Genomic DNA, 20,265 nt, shown 5'->3' with positions numbered 1-20,265 from the left:
AAAGGAAAAACAAAGTCCTAAACTACTCTAAGTGTCTCTTCAACACCAAACAACACTTAGAACTAGTCCATCCTTAACCTTGTCGTCCAACCTTTGAAAACCGAAACGATTTTCATCGTAGGGGCATGACCACCATGATAGCTCAATCGATCTCCATTACCGTGACCTAACTTAATTGCCTCTACAAAACACATGTTAGTCATAGTAATCACATATTGTCATTAATCACCGAAACCCAACTAGGGGCCTAGATGCTTTCATATTGCTTGAGTGATTACGTCTATAGGCACTTGGTGATTGTGTTTCACTGCGGATTTCGCTTGTTTCTCTTTGTGGTTACCGCCACCTAGACGGCTTGGTGTACCAAGGATCGTCGAGCGGAGGAAGGTGATTGTCTCTGGCTCTGATTGTGGTGATTGTGAGGGATTCTTGACCTTTCCCTAGTGGAGTGTCAAAAGGTACTCTAGTGAATTGCTCGTGGCTTGTGTGATCCTCATCTTGTGTTGATCGTGTGGCACCCGATTGCGGGTTAGGCATGTGATGCCTATTAGCGCGTGAACCTCCAAATAGGTGAATCGCCACAACAGGAACTAGCTTATCGGTAAGCAAGTGAACCTCAGTAAAAAATCATTGTGTCATCTTGTCTCCTAGGATTTATTTGGTATTCATTGATATATTGTGATTGATCACTTGCCACAGCGGTATAACCCTTCTACCTCTCTTGTGTATTTACTTTCCTAGTGTAGCTAAGCTCTTTAGTGTAATTAGTTTTGCGAGCTAGTTTGTGTCTTGTCTGGTGGTTAGTGAGGCTCTTTAGTTAGTCTTTAAGAGCTCACTAACTTAGTAGTAGTGACTTAGCCTCTTGTGTGACATAGATATCATAGATAATTAGAATGGTGGATAGGAGACTTACATTTTGAGTAGGCGTACAACACTCGCTTCGCTTCATAATTGTTTAACCACTTGGCTCAAGTGTTGTTTTAAAAAAATTTATAGGCTATTTATTCCCCTCTAGCCATTAGGACCTTTTAACTCATCTGCTCCGGACATCCGGGCGCCAGTAAGTCCCATATTGGATATATCAAGATCATGGTCTGGCCTACCAATCCAAGTGCCGGACCACCAAGTTTGCACCATGGAAGCTGATACGGTTAGCTATCAACAGTAGTGTTAGATAGTTGATCGTCTTGCTGGATTCCCATCAGTTGCCTGTCCTCTTTGTGATCTGGCGAAGGAAACGATTCAGCATATCCTCATCTCTTGTATTTTTGACTGACACATATGGTGCCTAATTTTTTCCGAAGCTAAACCTACCAGACTTGGTGCCTTCAAGAACTGCAAACCGGTTGTCAAAGTTGGTGGTAAAATACCACCTGAAGTATTCCAAAGGAACTGCACAAAGGTCTAAACTCCTTTATCATTCTAACAACCTGGGAATTGTGGAAACACCTTAAGAGCAAGGTTAATAATGCAACCTTCAGCTATTTTTTGTACGTACATAAAGTTATCTCACTAGAATATATTTTTCTCTCTCATAAAGTTTATCGGTTCTTTGTGCAGAAGTTGGCCGTAAACTTACAACATGCTTCTCTTCTCTCTCCTCTCTTTCCTCCACCTCAGCATTTAGTCCACCTGCAACCCTCCATTGTACTTGCTCTAATGCCTGTGTATTGGAAGAGATAGGCCAAATGTCCAGTGCCTCCTCCAAACATTGGTCAATGATGGTAGCCTATGGTGTGTGGCAGGGCCTTCAACCGAGCAAGGCTAATAATACAGCCAGCTGCTGGCTGTAAGGATCTTTGCAGCCCATCTCTCGATCCACCTATATAGTAGTTAGCTCTTCACTATTAATACATGACTCACTTGTCTCTTTGTTCTACTGCAAAAAAGTTTATTGATTCTTGTGTCTAAGAAGGGTGTAAGCTTACAGCCCGCTTCTTCACCCTTTCCTCTCCTCTCATCTTTTCTCTCCTCCACCTCAGCATTCAGCCTGCTTATAGCATGTTATTGTACTTGCTCTTAGCGAACTTTAGCTCTAGACTGTTTAGACTCTAGAGTGGCTAGAGGTCATTTTTTCCCCTTCGTAGTGGCGCCTTGACTGGCTAGAGGTCATGTTTTTTCTTCACCGTGGAGCGCTCTAGCTGTTTTGCTAGTGTATGTTAGTGTTGGGAGGGGGCTTCTTCAGTCTCTCCTTTTATTATTTCCCCCTTTAAATGAAATGACACAACTCCTTCATTGTTCAAGAAAAATTAAATCTACACGCACACCTCATGTAATTTTTGTTTGTTTGGAGGACGTTTCTGTATCAATATATGGGATACTGCAAGTAATAATACTGCTGGATTACATTGCATTTTATTACATTCATTCAAAACTCGGAGGGACCTCCTCTCTACTGTACAGTATGGCCTTGTTTGGGGCAAAATCACAATCAATGGAGCACAGAAATACAACTCAGCTCATATAGACATCTGGCAAAGAACCCATGAGGATCACAGGACTGCTATTTCTTGGCCTCCAAAGCTTGTCCGGCCTTGCTTTGGAGAGAATATCAGAGAAAAACCCAGAAGATGAAGAGAAAGGTGGAGGCTGAATAGACTCCGTTGATGGCATGCCCGTGCCATCATGTACAGCTTGCTCAAGTGCCGCAATCTTCCTGCCATTAGAAGCCTTACCACAAGGGCAAACACTGATCTTTCTAAAGCATTGCTTGTGGAAGATTGACCCACACAAACTGCACTTTGTAGCTTCATCCTCCTACAACAAACCCTAACAGATTTTCTCAGCACTGAGTATATATTATATTAAGCTGAAAGGAATTAGAAAGCAAAGACTTGGCAGGGCACCTGAAATGGGAATATAAGGGACAGCGGGTCATCGCAAGCTTGTCGAGCAGCACAAGGTACACCGCCGTCGTAGCACAAAAGGCATTGCTCAGTGATGTGCTCAAGTATTCTGTTTGATATGGTCTGCACCTTAACTGGAAGTGCTGTTTGAAGCAAACAGAATTTGTGTCAGTGGTGCAATAAACTCACCAAGAATGTGATTTTGACTATCATCTTAAGGTTTTATAATTTTGGTTCCAATCTTTTAGATCATCAAGCATTAATCAATCTTGAACAGCAATCAGAAGGGCAGCATAAGCAACAATTATACCTAAAAACTGTTTTGGAAATAATTTGCTGAATTAGCTCAAAAGGATGAAGAAACACAATTCTTCAATTGTGGTTTGTGATGTACATAAGTGGAAATATCAGTATAGTACAGAGTTCTGTTGTGCTGAATAATGGAGCAGCATGTATAGATGCAGTTACCATATAAACCTCTTTTATTGACAAATACTTGTCTGGAGTTAACATTAACAACAAGTTGCACAGAAGTCTACACCCAGATTGGATTGCGCACTTCAGAAATATCTTGTTAAAACTGAATGGTACCTGCAAAAGCTCCTTTTGAGAGATCAACAAGGTCACGAAGCGCAAAGAAGTCATTCCCATCAAGAAGGTATCTTCGAACTCCTAGTCCTTTAAGTATGGAATTCCGGAAAGGACATTGGACACAAGGAAGCATAGCTGCTATTTTCTTCCGGACACTCATGATGTTAAGCAGAGCTGGTACTTTCGAGAATAGGAAAGGATTGACTGCACTTACACAGAGCATAGGCTGAAAATGCAAATCATCATTTCCTTCAGGTCCGAAAAAGTACGAAAGTAGATTTACATTTTATAGTGCATTTCAGAGCTAACAAATAAATAAACATACAGTTTAAGTTTATCATTACCTGGTCATAGATGGAGTCTAAATATGCTTTTGCTAACTGGGAAATTGGATACAGTGAAAAATCCCAGTGTTGTAGAACTCTTGCTGGAAGAACTGCAGTGTCATTTGTGTGACAAGAAGCACAAAACAACTGGCCAGTGTAAGAACAAAACCGAGGTTTGTTCCATCCAATAGTCTGCGCAAGTTCTTGCAGCAACGTTCGACCAGCATCCAAATGCCTATGGCACCCCGCACAGTTGTAATGCTGTAATTCCAACAACTGTCTCGTCGACTTCTGAGGCCTATCCTCCACAATAAGTGATATTGTCTTGCCCATTGAGGTAGAATCATCATGTGGACCTCCATTGCAATCTGAATCTTTGGACTTTAAATCACTGCTTCGCCTTTGCAAAGATCGTGGAATGAGAGTTTTCAAAAAACTATATTTGTATCCAGGCCTCCCTGGTGACAAAAAATTAACCAGAGGGGTGGGAATTCCAAATGGATAACTTGAGACCAGTAAAGAACGCAAACAGTCTTGAATGAGGGCACTTCTCTCATTGACAACATCTGGTGATGCATTCCCAAATATTTTACTTGACTCTCTTTCAACATTTTCCCATGCAGGGGGAAGATTCAAACCTCTCTCATAAAAAAAATCCTTAAGTTGCCGATAAAGCGCGTAAAATTCACGGTATCGCCGCTCAATTTCCCATTCGTCTTCACCACTCCTTACTTTTAACAAATAAACAGTGTATTCTTTGACACCAACCATCCGTTCACCGAAAGAAACATCTCCAGTTCTTTGCTTTGCCCCCACAACCTCCACACAATCAATTCTTGAAGAATACTGAGGAACAGGACATACATAGGCATCATCTGTACCAGAAGTAGAGGCAGTAGTGCTGCCATCTCTGAAATGGTGAGCCTGGCGAGCATTACTCCTGCGATTATCCATAAAATATCCATTTTCATGTGGCTCCCCTGAATTGAGCAGAATCTGTTCCATCTCTTGGACCATATCATCAAATAAATCATTGTCACCAAATCCATGCACCTATAGTTAGAAAGAGACCATGTCAATACAACAATGTGACTTAACACATGCACATTCATGATTCACTTAGTAGTTAATACTAGAGTTTGATCAAGCAAATGAGCTACAAGACATGTCCTTTTCTTTTGGGCATATGAGACTGTTAACCCAAGAATGTAATCAGCACATGTGTGTCAGAATTAGAATATTACAATCAATCAAGTAAAGGAGCACCAAACCAATATATTTTTAGCATAAAAGACCAAAGATGCACGAGTAGAGATTTCATACAGTCCAATCAGTACCCTTGTCTTTGGTTATTGGGATATCATTGAAGCACCTCTCTTGAATTAACTTAAGGCTAGCTAAATTGAAATGTGGTCAAGTAACGAATAATAAGCAGAAAACTAGTGTTGCTCTAAATTTGCATTTTTTAATCAAAATTTCATATCAGATATCAGAATAGGCGATAAACCCAGAAGCTCCCACCAACTTTTTTTTTTTCTAATTTAGTGGACATATTTTGTTTCCCCGGCTGAGCAGAGCATTTTTGCAAGGTAAGACAAACAAATTTGGGAGCCAAAACACTCAAGACATCTAAAACTCGTACCAATTGGATCCGACTACATTTGCAAATGCTTCTAGTCATCAGTCCAAACCAAGCTGACCACGTCAGGACAAGAGAAATTGACAACTGCTCCGCTCAAATTCACATCTTTAATGAGTTACTGAAGCACTAGCAAACCCACCTGGTTGTCATCGGGGCGCGGAGGAATATATGGTGAAGCAGGACTCGACCCCTGCCGCGCGAGGGCGTCGACTCCGTCAGTCGCCGGAGGAGGACCCGTTTCCTGCCGCGACTGCGACGATGCCAGCGTTTGGAGGCGGCTGAGCTGCTGTTTCTTGGGGAATCTGCCGGCGGTGGGATGGTCGTCGAGGTGGTCCATCTGGTGGTCCCAGAAGTCGGAGGAGGGGAGAAGGGTAGCGATCGAGCTGGGCGTGCCGAGAGCGGAGTTGGCGCTGCAGTACCTGTCGTCCTCGGCGTCCGATCCGGCCGCCGAGGAGGCCTCGGAGGCAGCGCCGCCCGCGGATCGCCGGGGTGGCTCCATGACGGACTGGATCCCGGCCCGCACGCCGTAGCTGTGTCTGCTGCTAGGGATTGGCGATGTCGTTTCGTTTCGTGGTGGACGAAGAGCAGGACTTGCACTAACTTCCCTATACTTTTGTCTATTTCAATTTTAATCGAAGCTGACAGCTCACGTACACATGATCACTCCCACCATTTGAAATTACAAGAGCTTTTCTAGATTTGTACTGTCCCCTCCTAAAAATGCAGTTCTCGGTTTCAAGGAGTCAAATGATTTGAACTTTAATAAAAAAATATTTTAAAAACGTAATAACATGTACAATATAAAATAAGTATTATTAGATTAATTACGGAATGTATTTCATAATAAATTTATTTGAAAACATAAATGTTAATACTATTCATTATAAATTCGGTTAAACTTGAGTTTGCTTGACTGGCTCGAATCCCATAATTGCATTCTTTCTAGTAGAGAGGAAGTAGTTTTTGTGGTGTACTTAAATATATAATTTGTTGAAACATCTAATTTGGATTGTCTATTTACTTTTCCTTAATTCACACTATTTCTATTTAAGGATTAACCTAGGAATTATTCGTAGAAGTTATATTAGCTAAAGGATTAATGCTGACCTTTATAAGCTTTGAAGCACAATTAATATAGATACTTATTTCTCTATTTACGAAAGTATAACATGTTAGGCTTTTAGGGTCTTTCTCCTATATTTGATTTATCATTAGATTTCTAGTTTAAGAAATCATCTCATTTCTTGTGGTTTAAATTCCAAGTTAAACTTGGGAGCTAGGTTTTCAAATATCAACACTTAAAGTTGGGTTGAAATTAAACTCATTCATGATCCGTATTTCTTCATTGAATTTCTTAGGTCAAGTTTCTCTATATTATTATCTTGCTTCGTTTAAGAATTTTGTTTTGACCTCTTCATATTTTTGGAGTTTCTTATACACTAATCTTACACTTATTCTTGGAAAACTTACTAATGCACGTATGATCAGAAGGTCCTTGCATAACACCAGATGTCGGGGCCAAATACTGGGGTACCCAAAGACGAGGAACTGATAACCATCAAACGTTGATGCTTCCGAAAAGACAAGAACGCGACTACACCTCTTGCCTAACGACCGAGGGTTAACTCTGCCTCGCTCAACGTCTGGAGGCTGGCTTCGCCTCGTCCGACGTCTGAGGGGCAAACTCCGCCTCGCCCGACGTCTGAGGGCAGACTCCGCCTCGCCCGATGTTCGGGGGCTGGCTCCACCTCGCCTAACGTCTGAGGGCAGACTCCGCCTCGCCCGACGTCCGAGGGCTGGCTCCACCTTGCCCGACGTCTGAGGAGCAGACTCCGCCTTGCCCGATGTTTGGAGGCTGGCTCATCCTCGCCCGACGTCTGAGGGCAGACTCCGCCTCGCCGGACGTCCGAAGGCTGGCTCCGCCTCGCCCGACGTTTGAGGGCAGACTCCACCTCGCCCGACGTCCGGGGGCTAGCTCCGCCTCGCCCGACGTCTGAAGACAGACTCCACCTCGCCCGACGTCCGAGGGCTGGCTCCGTCTCGCCCGACGTCTGGGAGCAGACTCCACCTCACCCGACGTCCAGGGGGCTGGCTTCGCCTCGCCCGACGTCTGAGGGAAGACTCCGCCTCGCACGATGTCTGGGAGCAGACTCTGCCTCGCCCGACCCCCGAGGGCTGGCTCTGCCTTGCCCGATGTCTGGGAGCAGACTCTGCCTCGCTCGACGTCCGGGGGCTGGCTCCGCCTCACCCGATGTCTACACAGTGCTCCTTCATAACTACGCAGATAAGGTAGGACACTCAAGTCAACCATAATACCAAGGACCACACCCTGCACGCCTATAGGAAAGTGCCGTCAAGATATGACAAGACGGGCGCTTTAAGGCCCTTCCGAGCGTGTCAGAGCCCGAACAGTGTTGTAGGCGCCGACATTTGTTTTATAGTGTTGTAGGCGCCGCCATTGGCCCTTGGGCGCGGATCCTGATGGAACCATACGATAACCACTACGGTCCAAGAGGAGACTCACGTCCTCTACAGTGATGGATGTGTAGTCACTGCGTTGTCCGCTCCCCGTGGGGTTGCGGATCAACACCCCGGTCCGTTGTGCCGCCCATCAAGGCGGGATAGGACATGACCACTTGCTAATCAAGTCAGAGCATGGCATCATCAATGGACAGACGCCCAGCATGGAGCTATCCCTAGCACCATCTGCCGTGTCAGCATGGCTGGCTCAGAGGAAAAGGAAGACCTAGCACCTTCGAAGGACCTTCTTTGCCTCTAGTTTTTCTTCTTTCTCCCATCTGTATTCCCTGCTTCCCCTTGGTCTATAAAAGGGAAGGCAGAGTACCCCACTAAGTAGCATCCAAGCTCTTAGCACTCGTTCGACCTTTTCCATCAGAGACTTGGGACATGTCCCTCTCTCGCCAGTTTGTACCCCCTACTATAAACTTTTTAGTGCAAATAACATGAGCAGCAACCATGAACTGGACGTAGGGACATTCTGCCCCTAACCAATATAAACCTTATGTCTTTTAGCACACCATCCAGGCCAAACACGCAATAATACAAATTTACTCGTTGGTGTTTACTCGAAACACCGACAGTTGGCACGCTAGATAGGGGCCTCTGCGCGTTCCGACATCAACATCAGGCCATGGATGGCTAGCCATAGAATCAGCTGGGTCCTAGGTGCACACATGCGGTTTGAGGACCTAGACTTTGTTGTCATGGTGGAAGGAGAACTGGCGCGGACTCCCATCATCATTCAAACCTTCAACCCCACCGACCTCGACGCGATCACCAAGATGCTCGAGGAGCTATGGCTTACCGAAGGAGAGCCGTTCTCCCCGAAATACATCATCTGGAGCATCCCAACGGTGCTCCCATTTGGTCTCTACAACGCTGTAGAAACTATTGGCCACCTCCTGGCACAACGTATGATCCAATCCCACAAGAACAACGAGTTCGTGGGGGTGATCGAGCATGTTGTGGAATCCTTCCATGACCTCCTCGTAGAGGAGCTAGAGTCACCTTTTGGCTCTGACTCTAGCAGGGGGAGCCATCACCCCTCTTGTGAATACTTCATGATGGGTACCCCAAAGGGACACGTCGAAAGCGTTCTCAAGGAGGAGGCTACCTCGGCAAACAACCTCGATGACGAGGCTGAGGGGGAAACAATGGCCCCACCTCATGTAAGGGTGGAGCAGCTGAAAGCCCAACACCGAGAGATCGAGGAAGCGTGACTCTAGCTTGAGCAGGAATGCGTAGAGCTTGATCGAGAGATCAAACGCCATGGAGACAGTGGGCACGCATGTGCCATGGCTCACGACATGAACCGAAGGATCATCGCCAATGATGAAGCCCACCCTCGCTTGGCTTGGGCAAGTCAGAACATCGCCGCTGTAGTGGCCCTGCTCCACGGACTTCTAGAGGTCGCAACGCCCGAGGATCATCGGGCTCACCACGAGATTCGCACGCTGCTCGAGCGTGCGGCGGCACAGCAGGCAGAAAGCTCGTTGTCTCAGCGATGCGAGCTCGACACCAGCCAACGCACGCTCTCTGGATGTCCCAATAGGGACACGTCGGCCCACCAGGCACCATAGGGTGGTAGGCAGCGCGCTGCGGTCCTGGTGCACCAACGTCTTGGCCACAACCATGACGCACGCAGCACTCTCGATGCTCGCAGGCGTACCCACGATGATCCAAGAGAGGGAGCCAGTCGCAGTTATCATCCTCATCACGGCAGACGCTACGACAGCAGCGAGGACCGAAGCCCGAGCCCTAGCCTACCGGGCCCTCAGGCCTTCGGCCGGCACATCCTCAGCGCTGCCTTCCCGCTAAGGTACCGGCCACCAACCAACATCCCAAAGTACTCTAGGGAGACAAACCCCAGACTATGGCTCGAAGATTATCGGCTTGCCTGCCAAGCCCATGGTGTAGATAATGATGACTTCATTATCCACAACCTTCCACTGTTCTTAGCCGATTTGGCATGGACATGGTTGGAACACCAGCCGTCCAACAGGATCCAGAGTTGGGTGGACCTGAAGGAGATCTTCGTGGGAAATTTCCAAGGCACATACAAGCGCCCTGAAAACCCATGGGACCTCAAAAACTATCGGTAGAAGACCAGAGAAACCCTCCGTGGGTACATCCGACGCTTCTCCCGACAATGCAACAAACTCCCTAACGTTGCCGACGCTGACGTCATCGGAGCTTTCCTATCCGGGACCACCTGCGAGTCCCTGGTTCACAAGCTAGGATGCTAGGGCCCGCGTACCACTAAAGAACTCCTTGACATCACAACTAGCCACGCCTCGGGTGAAGAAGTGGTCGGAGCGATCTTCAATCGCCTCGATGGCAAGGCGAGGTGGGATGAGGACATCGACGAAGGTGCCTCCAATCGTCTCGCCAAAAAGAAGAACAAGAACCAACAGCGTGAGGGCTCGCTCGTGGCCGCCGCTTACCGTAGGGGTGGTTAGAAGCCCGCGGAGGGCACCCCAAACCACTTCAAAAAACTACTTAAGGGGCCATGCCCAAACCATGCCTTCCCCGTTAAGCATCTGTACAAAGACTGTAGCCTCATGAGGCGGTTCTTGTCCAGAGGCTCTAATAAGGGGGAGCACAGGAAGGACCTTGACCCCACCACAGACGACGCCGAGAAGAAAGATAGTGGGTTTCCAATGCCGGATGGCTACCTCATGATCTTCAGAGGATCAAAAGCCTATGGCTCCAAGTGCCACCAGAAGATCACACGTCGTAAGGTCTACACGACCAAACCAGCCACACCTGCCTTCCACCGGTGGTTAGAGTCCGCCACAACCTTCAATTGGACCGACCACCTGGAGAGCATCCCGTAGCTAGGGAGATACCCGCTTGTGGTCAACCCAATCATTAGCATAAAGCGTCTCACCAAACTGCTGATGGATGGGGGCAGCGGCCTCAACATCATGTACGTCGAGATGCTCGATGCCATAGGCATTGATCGAGCATGCATCTGGCCAATCGGAGTGCCTTTTCATGGCATCGTGCCTAGAAAGCAGGCCATACCACTTGGGCAGATCGATCTGCCTGTCACCTTCGGGGGTCCATCCAACTATAGGACTAAGGCCCTCACCTTCGAAGTGGTTGAGTTCCACGGAACTTACCACGCTATCCTGGAACGACCATGTTACGCGAAGTTCATGGCCGCCCCCAACTATATCTACCTCAAGCTAAAGATGCCAGGCCCTAGCGGAGTCATCACCGTTGGCACCTCCTTCTAGCACGCCTATGAGTGCGAGGTCAAGTGCTATGATCATGCCACAGCAATCGTTGCCTCTGAAGAGCTCGCAGACATCAGGAAAGAGGTCATCAAAGAAGCACCTGACCCCAAGAGGTCGACCGAATCCTTCAAGCTAGCGGAAGGCTCTAAGGAAGTCCTCATAGACCCTGGGACCACCGATGGCAAAATGGTGCGCATTGGTACCACGCTTTCCTTTGAATAGGAAAGCGCGTTCATCGACTTCCTCCGCAACAACAAAGACATCTTTGCGTGGGAACCCTCGGATATGCTAGGCATTTCAAGGGAGGTCACCGAGCATACCTTGAAAATCTGCCCAGGCTCTAAGCCAGTGAAGCAATGCCTGCATCGCTTCGATAAGGGGAAACATAGGACCATCGGCGAGGAGATAGCAAAACTTTTGGTGGCCGGGTTCATCAAGGAAGTATACCACCCAGAGTAGTTAGCCAATTTTGTCCTTGTACGAAAGAAGACAGGAAATGAAGGATGTGTGTTGACTACACAGGTCTCAACAAAGCGTGCCCAAAGGATCCATTTCCTTTGCCGCGCATAGACCAAATAGTTGACTCTACCTTAGGGTGCGAAACCCTCTGCTTCCTTGATACGTACTCCGGGTACTATCAAATCACGATGAAAGAGTCAAACCAGCTCACAACGTCTTTCATCACCCCCTTCAGATCATTTTGCTATGTCACAATGTCATTCGGTCTATAGAACGCTGGGGATACATACCAACGGTGTATGCTCAAGTGTTTCAGAAACCTCATCGGGCGGACCGTTGAGGCCTACGTCAACGACATCGTGGTCAAATCCAAATAGGCTGACCACCTCATAGCCGATCTTAAACAAACCTTCGCAAAACTTTGAGCAAACGGCATCAAACTCAATCCTAAAAAGTGCATTTTTGGGGTCCCGAGGGGCATGTTGCTTGGTTTCATCGTCTCCGAGTGTGGCATCAAAGCCAACCCAGAGAAAATCTTGGCCATCATGAGGATGGGCCCAATTCAGAACATAAAGGGGGTATAGCAGGTTACGTGGTGCCTCACCATGCTCAGCCGCTTCATCTCGCACCTTGGCGAACCTGGTGGCAGCTCCTCAGCCCGACGGTAGGCCACAGCGTTCGGACACCATCATCCAGAGGTGCAAGGCAGCGTGGGAGAACTTTAAGAGCTTCAACCATGACGCCATTGTTACCGCCGCTACTCACGCCCTTGCGGTGGTTCGGTCCCACTATCCAGCCATTGACCTTCAGGCGATAGGGGCCAGATTTGCCGAAGGGCTGAGCGAGACGGCGACCCAGCAGCTAGAGGATGAGGTGGAGGATGCAGCGAAAAATTTGGCCGGTGACATCGACCTGTTTGGTGAGACAAATGGCGATGGTGAAGCTCGGTGATCTACTCGGAGATTATCATCTGTAATATCTAGACAATATAGTTAGAACGCGTGAAAGCGCAAAAAACATTTATGTATGTGTATAAATGTTATAAGGTGCATGTGCATGCAATTTGCTGGTATTTCGGTGAAAAAAATCTTCATAGTTTTAACCATAACACAATTATACATGTATAAATAGCGTCCAAGCAATTAGTTCGCTACTAAAACCTATGGCCTTGGCTAGCCCATAGTCCATAACGTCGAGCGCAGAGCCCGTGCACGTGTAGGAGGAATAGGCATAACCAAGGAACCGCAGTCGACCACCTATACCGCAAAGCATGGAGCCCACAGCATGTGTAGGGAGAGATTGGAGACTAGGTCTTCTCCATAGAGAACAGAGCGGAACGTGTGCTGCTTGATGGTTGTTGAAATAACTTGGAGATATATGTAGTATTAGTAGCGTCCGAGCAGTTAGTCCTTTACTGAGCTCTCGACCTTGGCTAGCCCATAGTCCATAATGTCGAGCGCGGAGCCCGTGCACATGTTGGAGGAACAGGCATGACCAAGGAACCACAGCCGACCACCCATAACACAGAGCGTGGAGCCCGTGGCACGTGTAGGGAGAGATCGAAGACTAGATCTTCTCCGACGAGAATAGAACAGAACGTATGTTGCTCGCTGATCGGCGAAATATCTTGGAGATTTGGAGAAAAATCTTTGGTGATTTGGAGAAACATGTGGCAAAATACGTTGGCGATTTAGAGAAAACATGTTCGGCAATTTAGAGAAAATGTGTTTGGCGATTTGGAGAAACATGTGGCGAAATATGTTGGTGATTTGGAGAAAATGTGTTCGGTGATTTGGAGAGAACGTGTTTGGCAAAAACATGGTCGGGACAGTTATGGCGATTTCGTATTGGAGTTTGTTATGGAGTAGCTGAAAGCTCAGCGACCGTAAGTGGAGATTAAACCATAATGGAGAAATAATGGAGACCAAAACTTTATTCATCATGAAGTAGAGAGTACATATATGGAGCATTTTAAGGATAGAAACGTATAAGGTGCTCAATGTGCCATGAATTGGGGACATCGATTCCGTCTAAGTCATATAGGCGATAAGACCCTAGTCGGGTAACCTCTTTGATGATGTAAGGCCCTTTCCATGGGGAGGAGAGCTTGTGCATCCCTTTGTTTTTTTGTTTCCTGTAGAGAACGAGGTCGCCAACAGCAAATGAATGACCTTTGATGTTGCGATTGTAGTACCTTCGTAAGCCTCTAGATACTTGGCTGTGCGAACACAAGTGATTAGGCGTTCTTCCTTGGCCCTATCGACGTCCTCTATCTGAATAGCTACGGCTTGCTCTTCATTATAATTTTCCACCCTAGGTGCTCGAAAGGATATCCGCTGGTAGTATGGCTTCTGAGCCATAGACCAAGAAATATGGAGACACACCGATGTTGTGACTAGCTTGAGTGCGCAGTCCCCAGACTACGGCTGGTAGCTTCTTAAGCCATCTGCCTCAATGCTTTTCTTCTTTCTGATATAGCCTCTTTTTGAGGGCATCAAGGATCATGTTGTTCGCCCGTTCGACCTGGCCATTGGCTCTAGGATGAGCAACAGAGATGCACTTGATGGAGATGCATCAGTCTTCACAGAAGTCCCAAAAGTGATGGTCAGTAAACGTAGTTCCGAGGTCGGTGATGATGCTGTTCGGGAGGCTAAATCTATGGATGATATCTTCGAAGAGCTCGACTGCTTTCTTTGAAGTAGCTGAGACGAGCGGTTTATACTCGATCCACTTGGAGAACTTATCAATGGCGATGTATACGTACTGAAAACCACATGGCACTGGCTTGAAAGGCCCAATCATATCCAGTCCCTAGCATGCGAAGGGCCAGGAAGCTGGGATGGTCTACAGCTCTTGTGCCGGCATGTGTATTTGCTTGGCGAAAAATTGGCATCCTTCACAACGTCAAACGAGGTCTTCTACATCGTAGATGGCCATGGGCTAGTAAAAACTAGCTCATAAAGCTTTGTCGACCAGTGTTCTCGAGGCCACATGGTTGCCGCAGGAACCAGAGTGTCAGTGTTTTGGGTCCGGTGGATCCTCAACCGACTAGTGAAAGTGTGCTGCGTGTCCCTAATCCTGGATGGTGGTGCAAAGAGACACAAAGTTTATACTGGTTCAGGCAATAGGTGCCCTACGTCCAGTCTGAGAGAGCGATCTTGTATTCCTTTCACCGAGGTGCTTGTAGTAGGGGCTTACAAGCTTCGCGAGAGAGGGAGCTAGTCCTAGGTCTCTGCCTAGAGTGGCGTGGGTTGCTTGAGATGTTGACCTCTTGTGGTGAGGAAGTGAGTGTGAGTTATAGAGCGTTGTGCGTTGCTTGCCGTGTGTGTGTCCGCGTGTGTATCTATGTGAGTCCGTCTCTCCCCGTCTAGAAGCGGCCCCGGTCACTCCCTTTTATAGTTGAAGGGAGGCACGGGGGGCAGTACATGGGTTTGCTACGTGGCGTTGTGTGAACAGAGGCAGCATGTCCGAGCCCTATAGCTTGTCACTATGGCAGCATGGTCGGTGGAGCGGCCTTGTCCTCGGTGCACTGGAGCGACGCGCTGGTCACGCCTAATCCTGTGCGACGTGGGAGCTCTTGCGACTTGGCGCAGGGTATGGTGCGTACTACGGACGACGTGCCGGTCGCTGTATGTTGACAACATAGAGAGCCGAGGTCTAGTCGGTGCTGAGGCTGAACCATTGTGGGGGGCTCGGCAGGCATGAGTCCCGAGGCTACAGGGACCCCAAAGCGGATAACCGAGGCTCGGATGGGGCAGTTGGTCTTTGTACGTCGATTCCGAGGCTACAAAGACCTAGACATGACTCTCCATGCCGCACTGTCCTCAGAGCAGGGGTTAGGCAGCACAGTGCAGCATGGGTGTCAGTCGTGGGCACAGTGCCGAGCACATCGGTCGATAACCCCTGCTCCATCCTATCCCGGACGGCATGGCGTCGATGTGACTCACGCCTCGTCGGCCACTCCGCTATATCGAGCCGTCATTTGGCTAACGTCGCGGGAGTGGTTGAACGCGTTAGTTGGATGTGACGTCCTGTCAGAGAAGTCGGTCAAGGCGGAGGCGACGGGGTTGTTGCCGAGCCGGTCTCGAGCGAGGCGAAGAATTGATACCTTGTCCGAGGCCTTACATGCGGGGCCTCGAGCGAGGCGGAGAATTGGTACCTCGTCCGAGGCCTTACGTGCGGGGCCTCGAGCGAGGCGGAGAATCGGTACCTCGTCCGAGGCCTTACGTGCGGGGCCTCGAGCGAGGCAGAGAATCGGTACCTCGTCCGAGGCCTTACGTGCGGGGCCTCGAGCGAGGTGGAGAATTGGTACCTCGTCCGAGGCCTTACGGTTTCATTTTGGGCCAAGCCCGCTTTGGGTGGGCCTAGATATTGTTCGAGGTGGGTAGGGCAGCCCAGCCGAGCCTCGGATAAGGTGGGGTTTTGCCAGCGGTTGTCTCTTAGCTTCGATTTTTAGAAGGTCTAAGCGATTTTTTCGGTTCTTGCTTAGGGGACCCCTTATTATGGTACCCGACACAAAGTGAATTTCAAGAAGTAGCTTCACTCCATCTTCTTGGGTGATGCATTTTTGCAGTATCCCTTCCTTGGCACTTTTCCTCATCAAGTTGTCGTCCACCAGCACGTAATGCTTACTTCGATGGATTAGGCGTTTAGTTTCAGTCTTATCAGCGGGTACTTCGGCGCTGGAGAGGTACCTAATGAACTGTTCCCTCCAATCGGTGGCTGGCGAAGGTACCGTAAGTACCAACTGCTCGGCGGGAGCAACTTCCTGAATTTCCTTATCTTCCTTAATGGATGGCACCAGAACATCTTGAATGAAGACCCCTGATGGAATCGCGGCATGAGAGGAGCCTAACTTGGATAGGTGATTGGCGAGCTGATTTTGATTGAGTACCACATGGTGGTACTCAATACCGTAGAACTTCCCTTCAATCTTCCTGATTTTGGCGCAATATGCATCCATCTTCTCGCTAGAGCAAGACCAGTCTTTGTTGAGCTGGTTGATGACTAGCGTGGAATCCCCATATACCATGAGGCATTTGACGCCGAGCTCAACAGCTATACGGAGTCCATGGAGACATGCTTCAAATTCGGTGGCGTTGTTGGAGGCCAGAAAGTGTATCCGGAGAATGTATCGGAGCTTATCCTTGGTTGGCATAATGAACAGAATGCCTGCACCAGCACCGTTGATGTTAATGGCGCCGTCAAAATGCATCACCCAGTGCTCGAGGCATGTGGCGGTGATGGGCTCTTGGATCTTGGTCCACTCAGCGATGAAATCAGTAAGCGCCTGAGACTTGATGGTAGGCCTACTTCTAAATTCAATTGAGTAAGTGCTGAGCTCAACAGCCCACTTGATGATACGGCTGTTGGCCTCTTTGTTACGGAGAATGTCCCCTAGAGGGAACTCGATGACCACGGCGATCTTGTAATACTTGAAGTAGTGGCGGAGCTTACGCGACATGATCAGGACGGCATATAGCAGCTTCTAGACCTGAGGATAATGAGTCTTGGGCTCGTTAAGAACCTCGCTGATGAAATATACTGGACGTTGCACCATATAGGCGTGCCTAGCCTCCTTGTGTTCGACCACAATGGCTATGCTGACGACACGAGAAGTAGCAACGATGTAGATCAGGAGAGTTTCGTCTAGCTGTGGCGCCATCATGATCGGAGGCTTTGTTAGGAACAACTTGAGCTGCTCAAAGGCTGTGTCTGCCTCCTCCGACCAAGAAAAACGCTTAGAGGCCTTGAGGAGTTTGAAGAATGGTAGCTCTTTTTCGCCGAGGCGCGATATGAAGCGGCTTAAAACAGCCATGCAGCCTGTAAGCTTCTATATATCCTTGACGCATGTTGGGCGTTTCATGTTGGTGATGGCAGAGATCTTGTCAGGATTGGGCTCAATGCCTCATGCGCTGATAATGTAGCCTAGGAGTATACCAGATGGAACTCCAAAGATGCACTTTGAAGGGTTCAGCTTCCATCGGAACCTTTTAAGGTTGGCGAACGTTTCTTCGAGGTCAACGATAAGATCATCGGTGGTCTTGGACTTGACGACCACATCAATAATGTAAGCTTTGACATTGTGACTGATCTGTTGATCGAGGCACATCTGGATAGCCCTTTGATAAGTCACCCCAGTGTTCTTGAGTCTAAAGGACATGGTGGTGTAGCAGTATGCACCGAAGGGCATGATGAACGATGTCTTGATCTGGTCTTCTTCCTTGAGGGAGATCTGGTGATAGCCAGAGTAACAATCGAGGAAGGAGAGTAGTTCACAGCCAGTGGTGGAGTCTACAACCTCATCTATCCAATGCAGACCGAAGGGGTCTTTAGGGCAGTGTTTGTTAAGATCAGTATAATCAACGCACATTCTCCATTCTTTATTATTTTTTTGAATGAGAACAAGGTTTGCTAATCACTCAGTATGATACACTTCTTTTATGAATCCGGTAGCTAAGAGCCGTTTTATTTCTACCCTAATAGCATCCTTCTTATCTGGCACAAATCGGCGGAGTTTCTGCTTGATTGGTGTGGCGGTCAGCAAGACATTCAAGGAGTGCTCGATCTTCTCCCATGGTACCCCTGGCATGTCTACAGGTTTCTAAGCAAACACGTCGGCATTGGCACGTAGGAAGAAGACGAGCGCGCTTTCCTATTTGGGTCAAGGTGAGCCCCTATCTTCACGGTCTTGGAGGGGTCGTCGAGGCCTAGGCCAACCTCCTTTATTTCCTTGGACTTGGTGGAGGTGCGAGGACGCTCTAGCTCTAGGATCTCCATGTAGTCAGTGGGGACCGTCTTGGCTTCGGTGACCAGGATGGCCATCTAGATGGAGAGGTCGGTGGCTTCGGCGAGGGCGAGACTCTCTGTCTCGCAGGCGTAGGCGATGGAGGGGTTGGCCATAGGGCCAGGACTCCTGCAGGCGAAGGCATCTTCAGCACCAGATACGCGTAGTATGGTACAGCCATGAACTTAGCTAGAGTTGGCCAGCCAAGTATGGCGTGGTAGGCGGTGTTGAAGTCAATGATGTAGAAGTTGATGTGCTCGACGTGGTAGTTGCTTGCCGTGCCGAACTGTACTAGTAGGGTGATCTCTCTAAGTGGTTTGGATGCCCTACCAGGTACCACACCCCAGAAGGAGGAGTCTGAGGGTGTGAGATCTTGCATCCCGAGGCCCAACTCCTTTAGGGATCCAGTGAAAAGGAGATTCAGAGCACTCCCACCGTCAATGTGCACTTTTCTAAAAAGGACCTTCTAGACGGTTGCGTCAAGGACGAGGGGGAAATGTCCTATGTAGGAGATGTCCACCCACTAATCGGCCCTGCTGAAGGTGATGGGGACCTCGGACCATGGGTGATAGCTGGGGTTGGCGGCGGCGTCTTCCGTAGTGATAGCGAGTACTCGCCGTGCGGTGAGCTTCCATTCTCTTCTGCTCTTAGTGGAGGTGAGGCCTCCGAAGATGATGGTGACCACCTTGTCATGGTCCTGGAAGGCATTGTTATTGCCCCCAGGTGGTCGGCGGCCTCCGGCTCCATCGTTGGTGTCGTCGTCCACCTTTTTGTCCTAGAACTCCTTAGCCAAGCCGATGTAGTTTTTCATCTTTTGTTTGGCGTTCTTGTGGAGAGGGCATGGGCCATCGAGGATCTCCTTATATTACTCATCGTAGTTACACTTGGCCCGAGGTTCATTGACGGCGGTGACGATTTTGGCCAGACTTGGGTCCTTTAGGCCGATCATGGCCGCTGTCATGATGGTAACTGCGATCGTCGTAGCAGCGGTCATTATGGCGTCGGTCATCGGGGCGGTCATCATAGCGGTGTGTTGGGCGATGAGTACCTGCATCCTCATTGAAGCACACCTTGGCTTCCTCAACATCGACGTACTGGTTGGCGGTCGTGATCATCTCACCAATCCCGGTAGGTGGCTTGCGGTTGAACTTGGAGCGAAGCTCGCGGTGGTGGAGTCCTCGGATGAAGGCGGTGATGACCTCAGCTTCCATAATATTGGGAATAGAATTCCTCATCTTAGAAAAGCGTCGGATGTAGCTACGGAGGAGCTCGGACAGCTTCTGGTTAATGCGGTTCAGATCATGCTTTATGCCCGACCGAGTACACGTAGCCATGTAATTATCAGTGAAGACTTTTTCAGCTCTTCCTAGGATCCGACGGAGTTCGGGGCAAGGCTTGTATACCAGCTCATGGCGGCTAGCGTGAGCATGATAGGAAGATAATTCGCCATGAAACTGGTGTCTCCTCCGGCGGCATGGACAGCAGTAGTGTAAGCCTATAGCCACTGTGTTGGGTTCATCCTTCCTTCATAAGGCTCAACCCTAGTGATTTTGAAACCACAGGGCCACTGAAGTGTTCGGAGCACCCCCTATGAATGTTGGAGGCCCCTCAGGGTTGTCGGCGCCGTCATCTGCAGCGTTGCCATCGGTGAGCGGCTCGAGAGCTGAGTTTGGGTTACCGTACTCTTGCTCATACTCCTAGCAGCGGCGTACTTTGTCTTCATGGTGACCAAAGCGGCGTTCATCGATACATCGTCGTGCATCTCAGAGATTGTTGAGGTGCACTCGGACATCCTAGTCAACCTCCTGGTTGGGTTGGCGGTGATGTTCAATGCAGTTGCCCCTAGCTCTGC

At 48.7% G+C, this 20,265-nt stretch overlaps 1 protein-coding gene across 2 annotated transcripts; it reads right to left on the bottom strand.

Annotated features, from left to right (window-relative positions):
• Positions 1-2,268: 2,268 nt before the first annotated feature.
• On the bottom strand, positions 2,269-5,990 carry LOC136452288 (uncharacterized). Of its 2 annotated transcripts, none has more exons than XM_066452908.1 (5): positions 5,545-5,990; positions 3,782-4,816; positions 3,438-3,663; positions 2,847-2,989; positions 2,269-2,757 (listed from the first exon to the last, which is right to left on the bottom strand). In XM_066452908.1, the coding sequence occupies exons 1-5, from the start codon at positions 5,902-5,904 to the stop codon at positions 2,455-2,457; spliced, it is 2,067 nt and encodes a 688-aa protein (XP_066309005.1). In that variant the 5' UTR covers positions 5,905-5,990; the 3' UTR covers positions 2,269-2,454. The 2 variants fall into 2 exon arrangements, with proteins under 2 accessions (XP_066309005.1, XP_066309006.1); XM_066452909.1 differs by having other exon boundaries at positions 2,637-2,769.
• Positions 5,991-20,265: the final 14,275 nt, after the last annotated feature.

This window comes from Miscanthus floridulus, chromosome 5, assembly GCF_019320115.1.
Source record: "Miscanthus floridulus cultivar M001 chromosome 5, ASM1932011v1, whole genome shotgun sequence".
In the NCBI taxonomy this organism is placed as follows: Eukaryota; Viridiplantae; Streptophyta; class Magnoliopsida; order Poales; family Poaceae; genus Miscanthus; species Miscanthus floridulus.
Note: the sequence above shows the minus strand (reverse complement) of the source record. Positions and strands in the feature narration are given on the sequence as shown.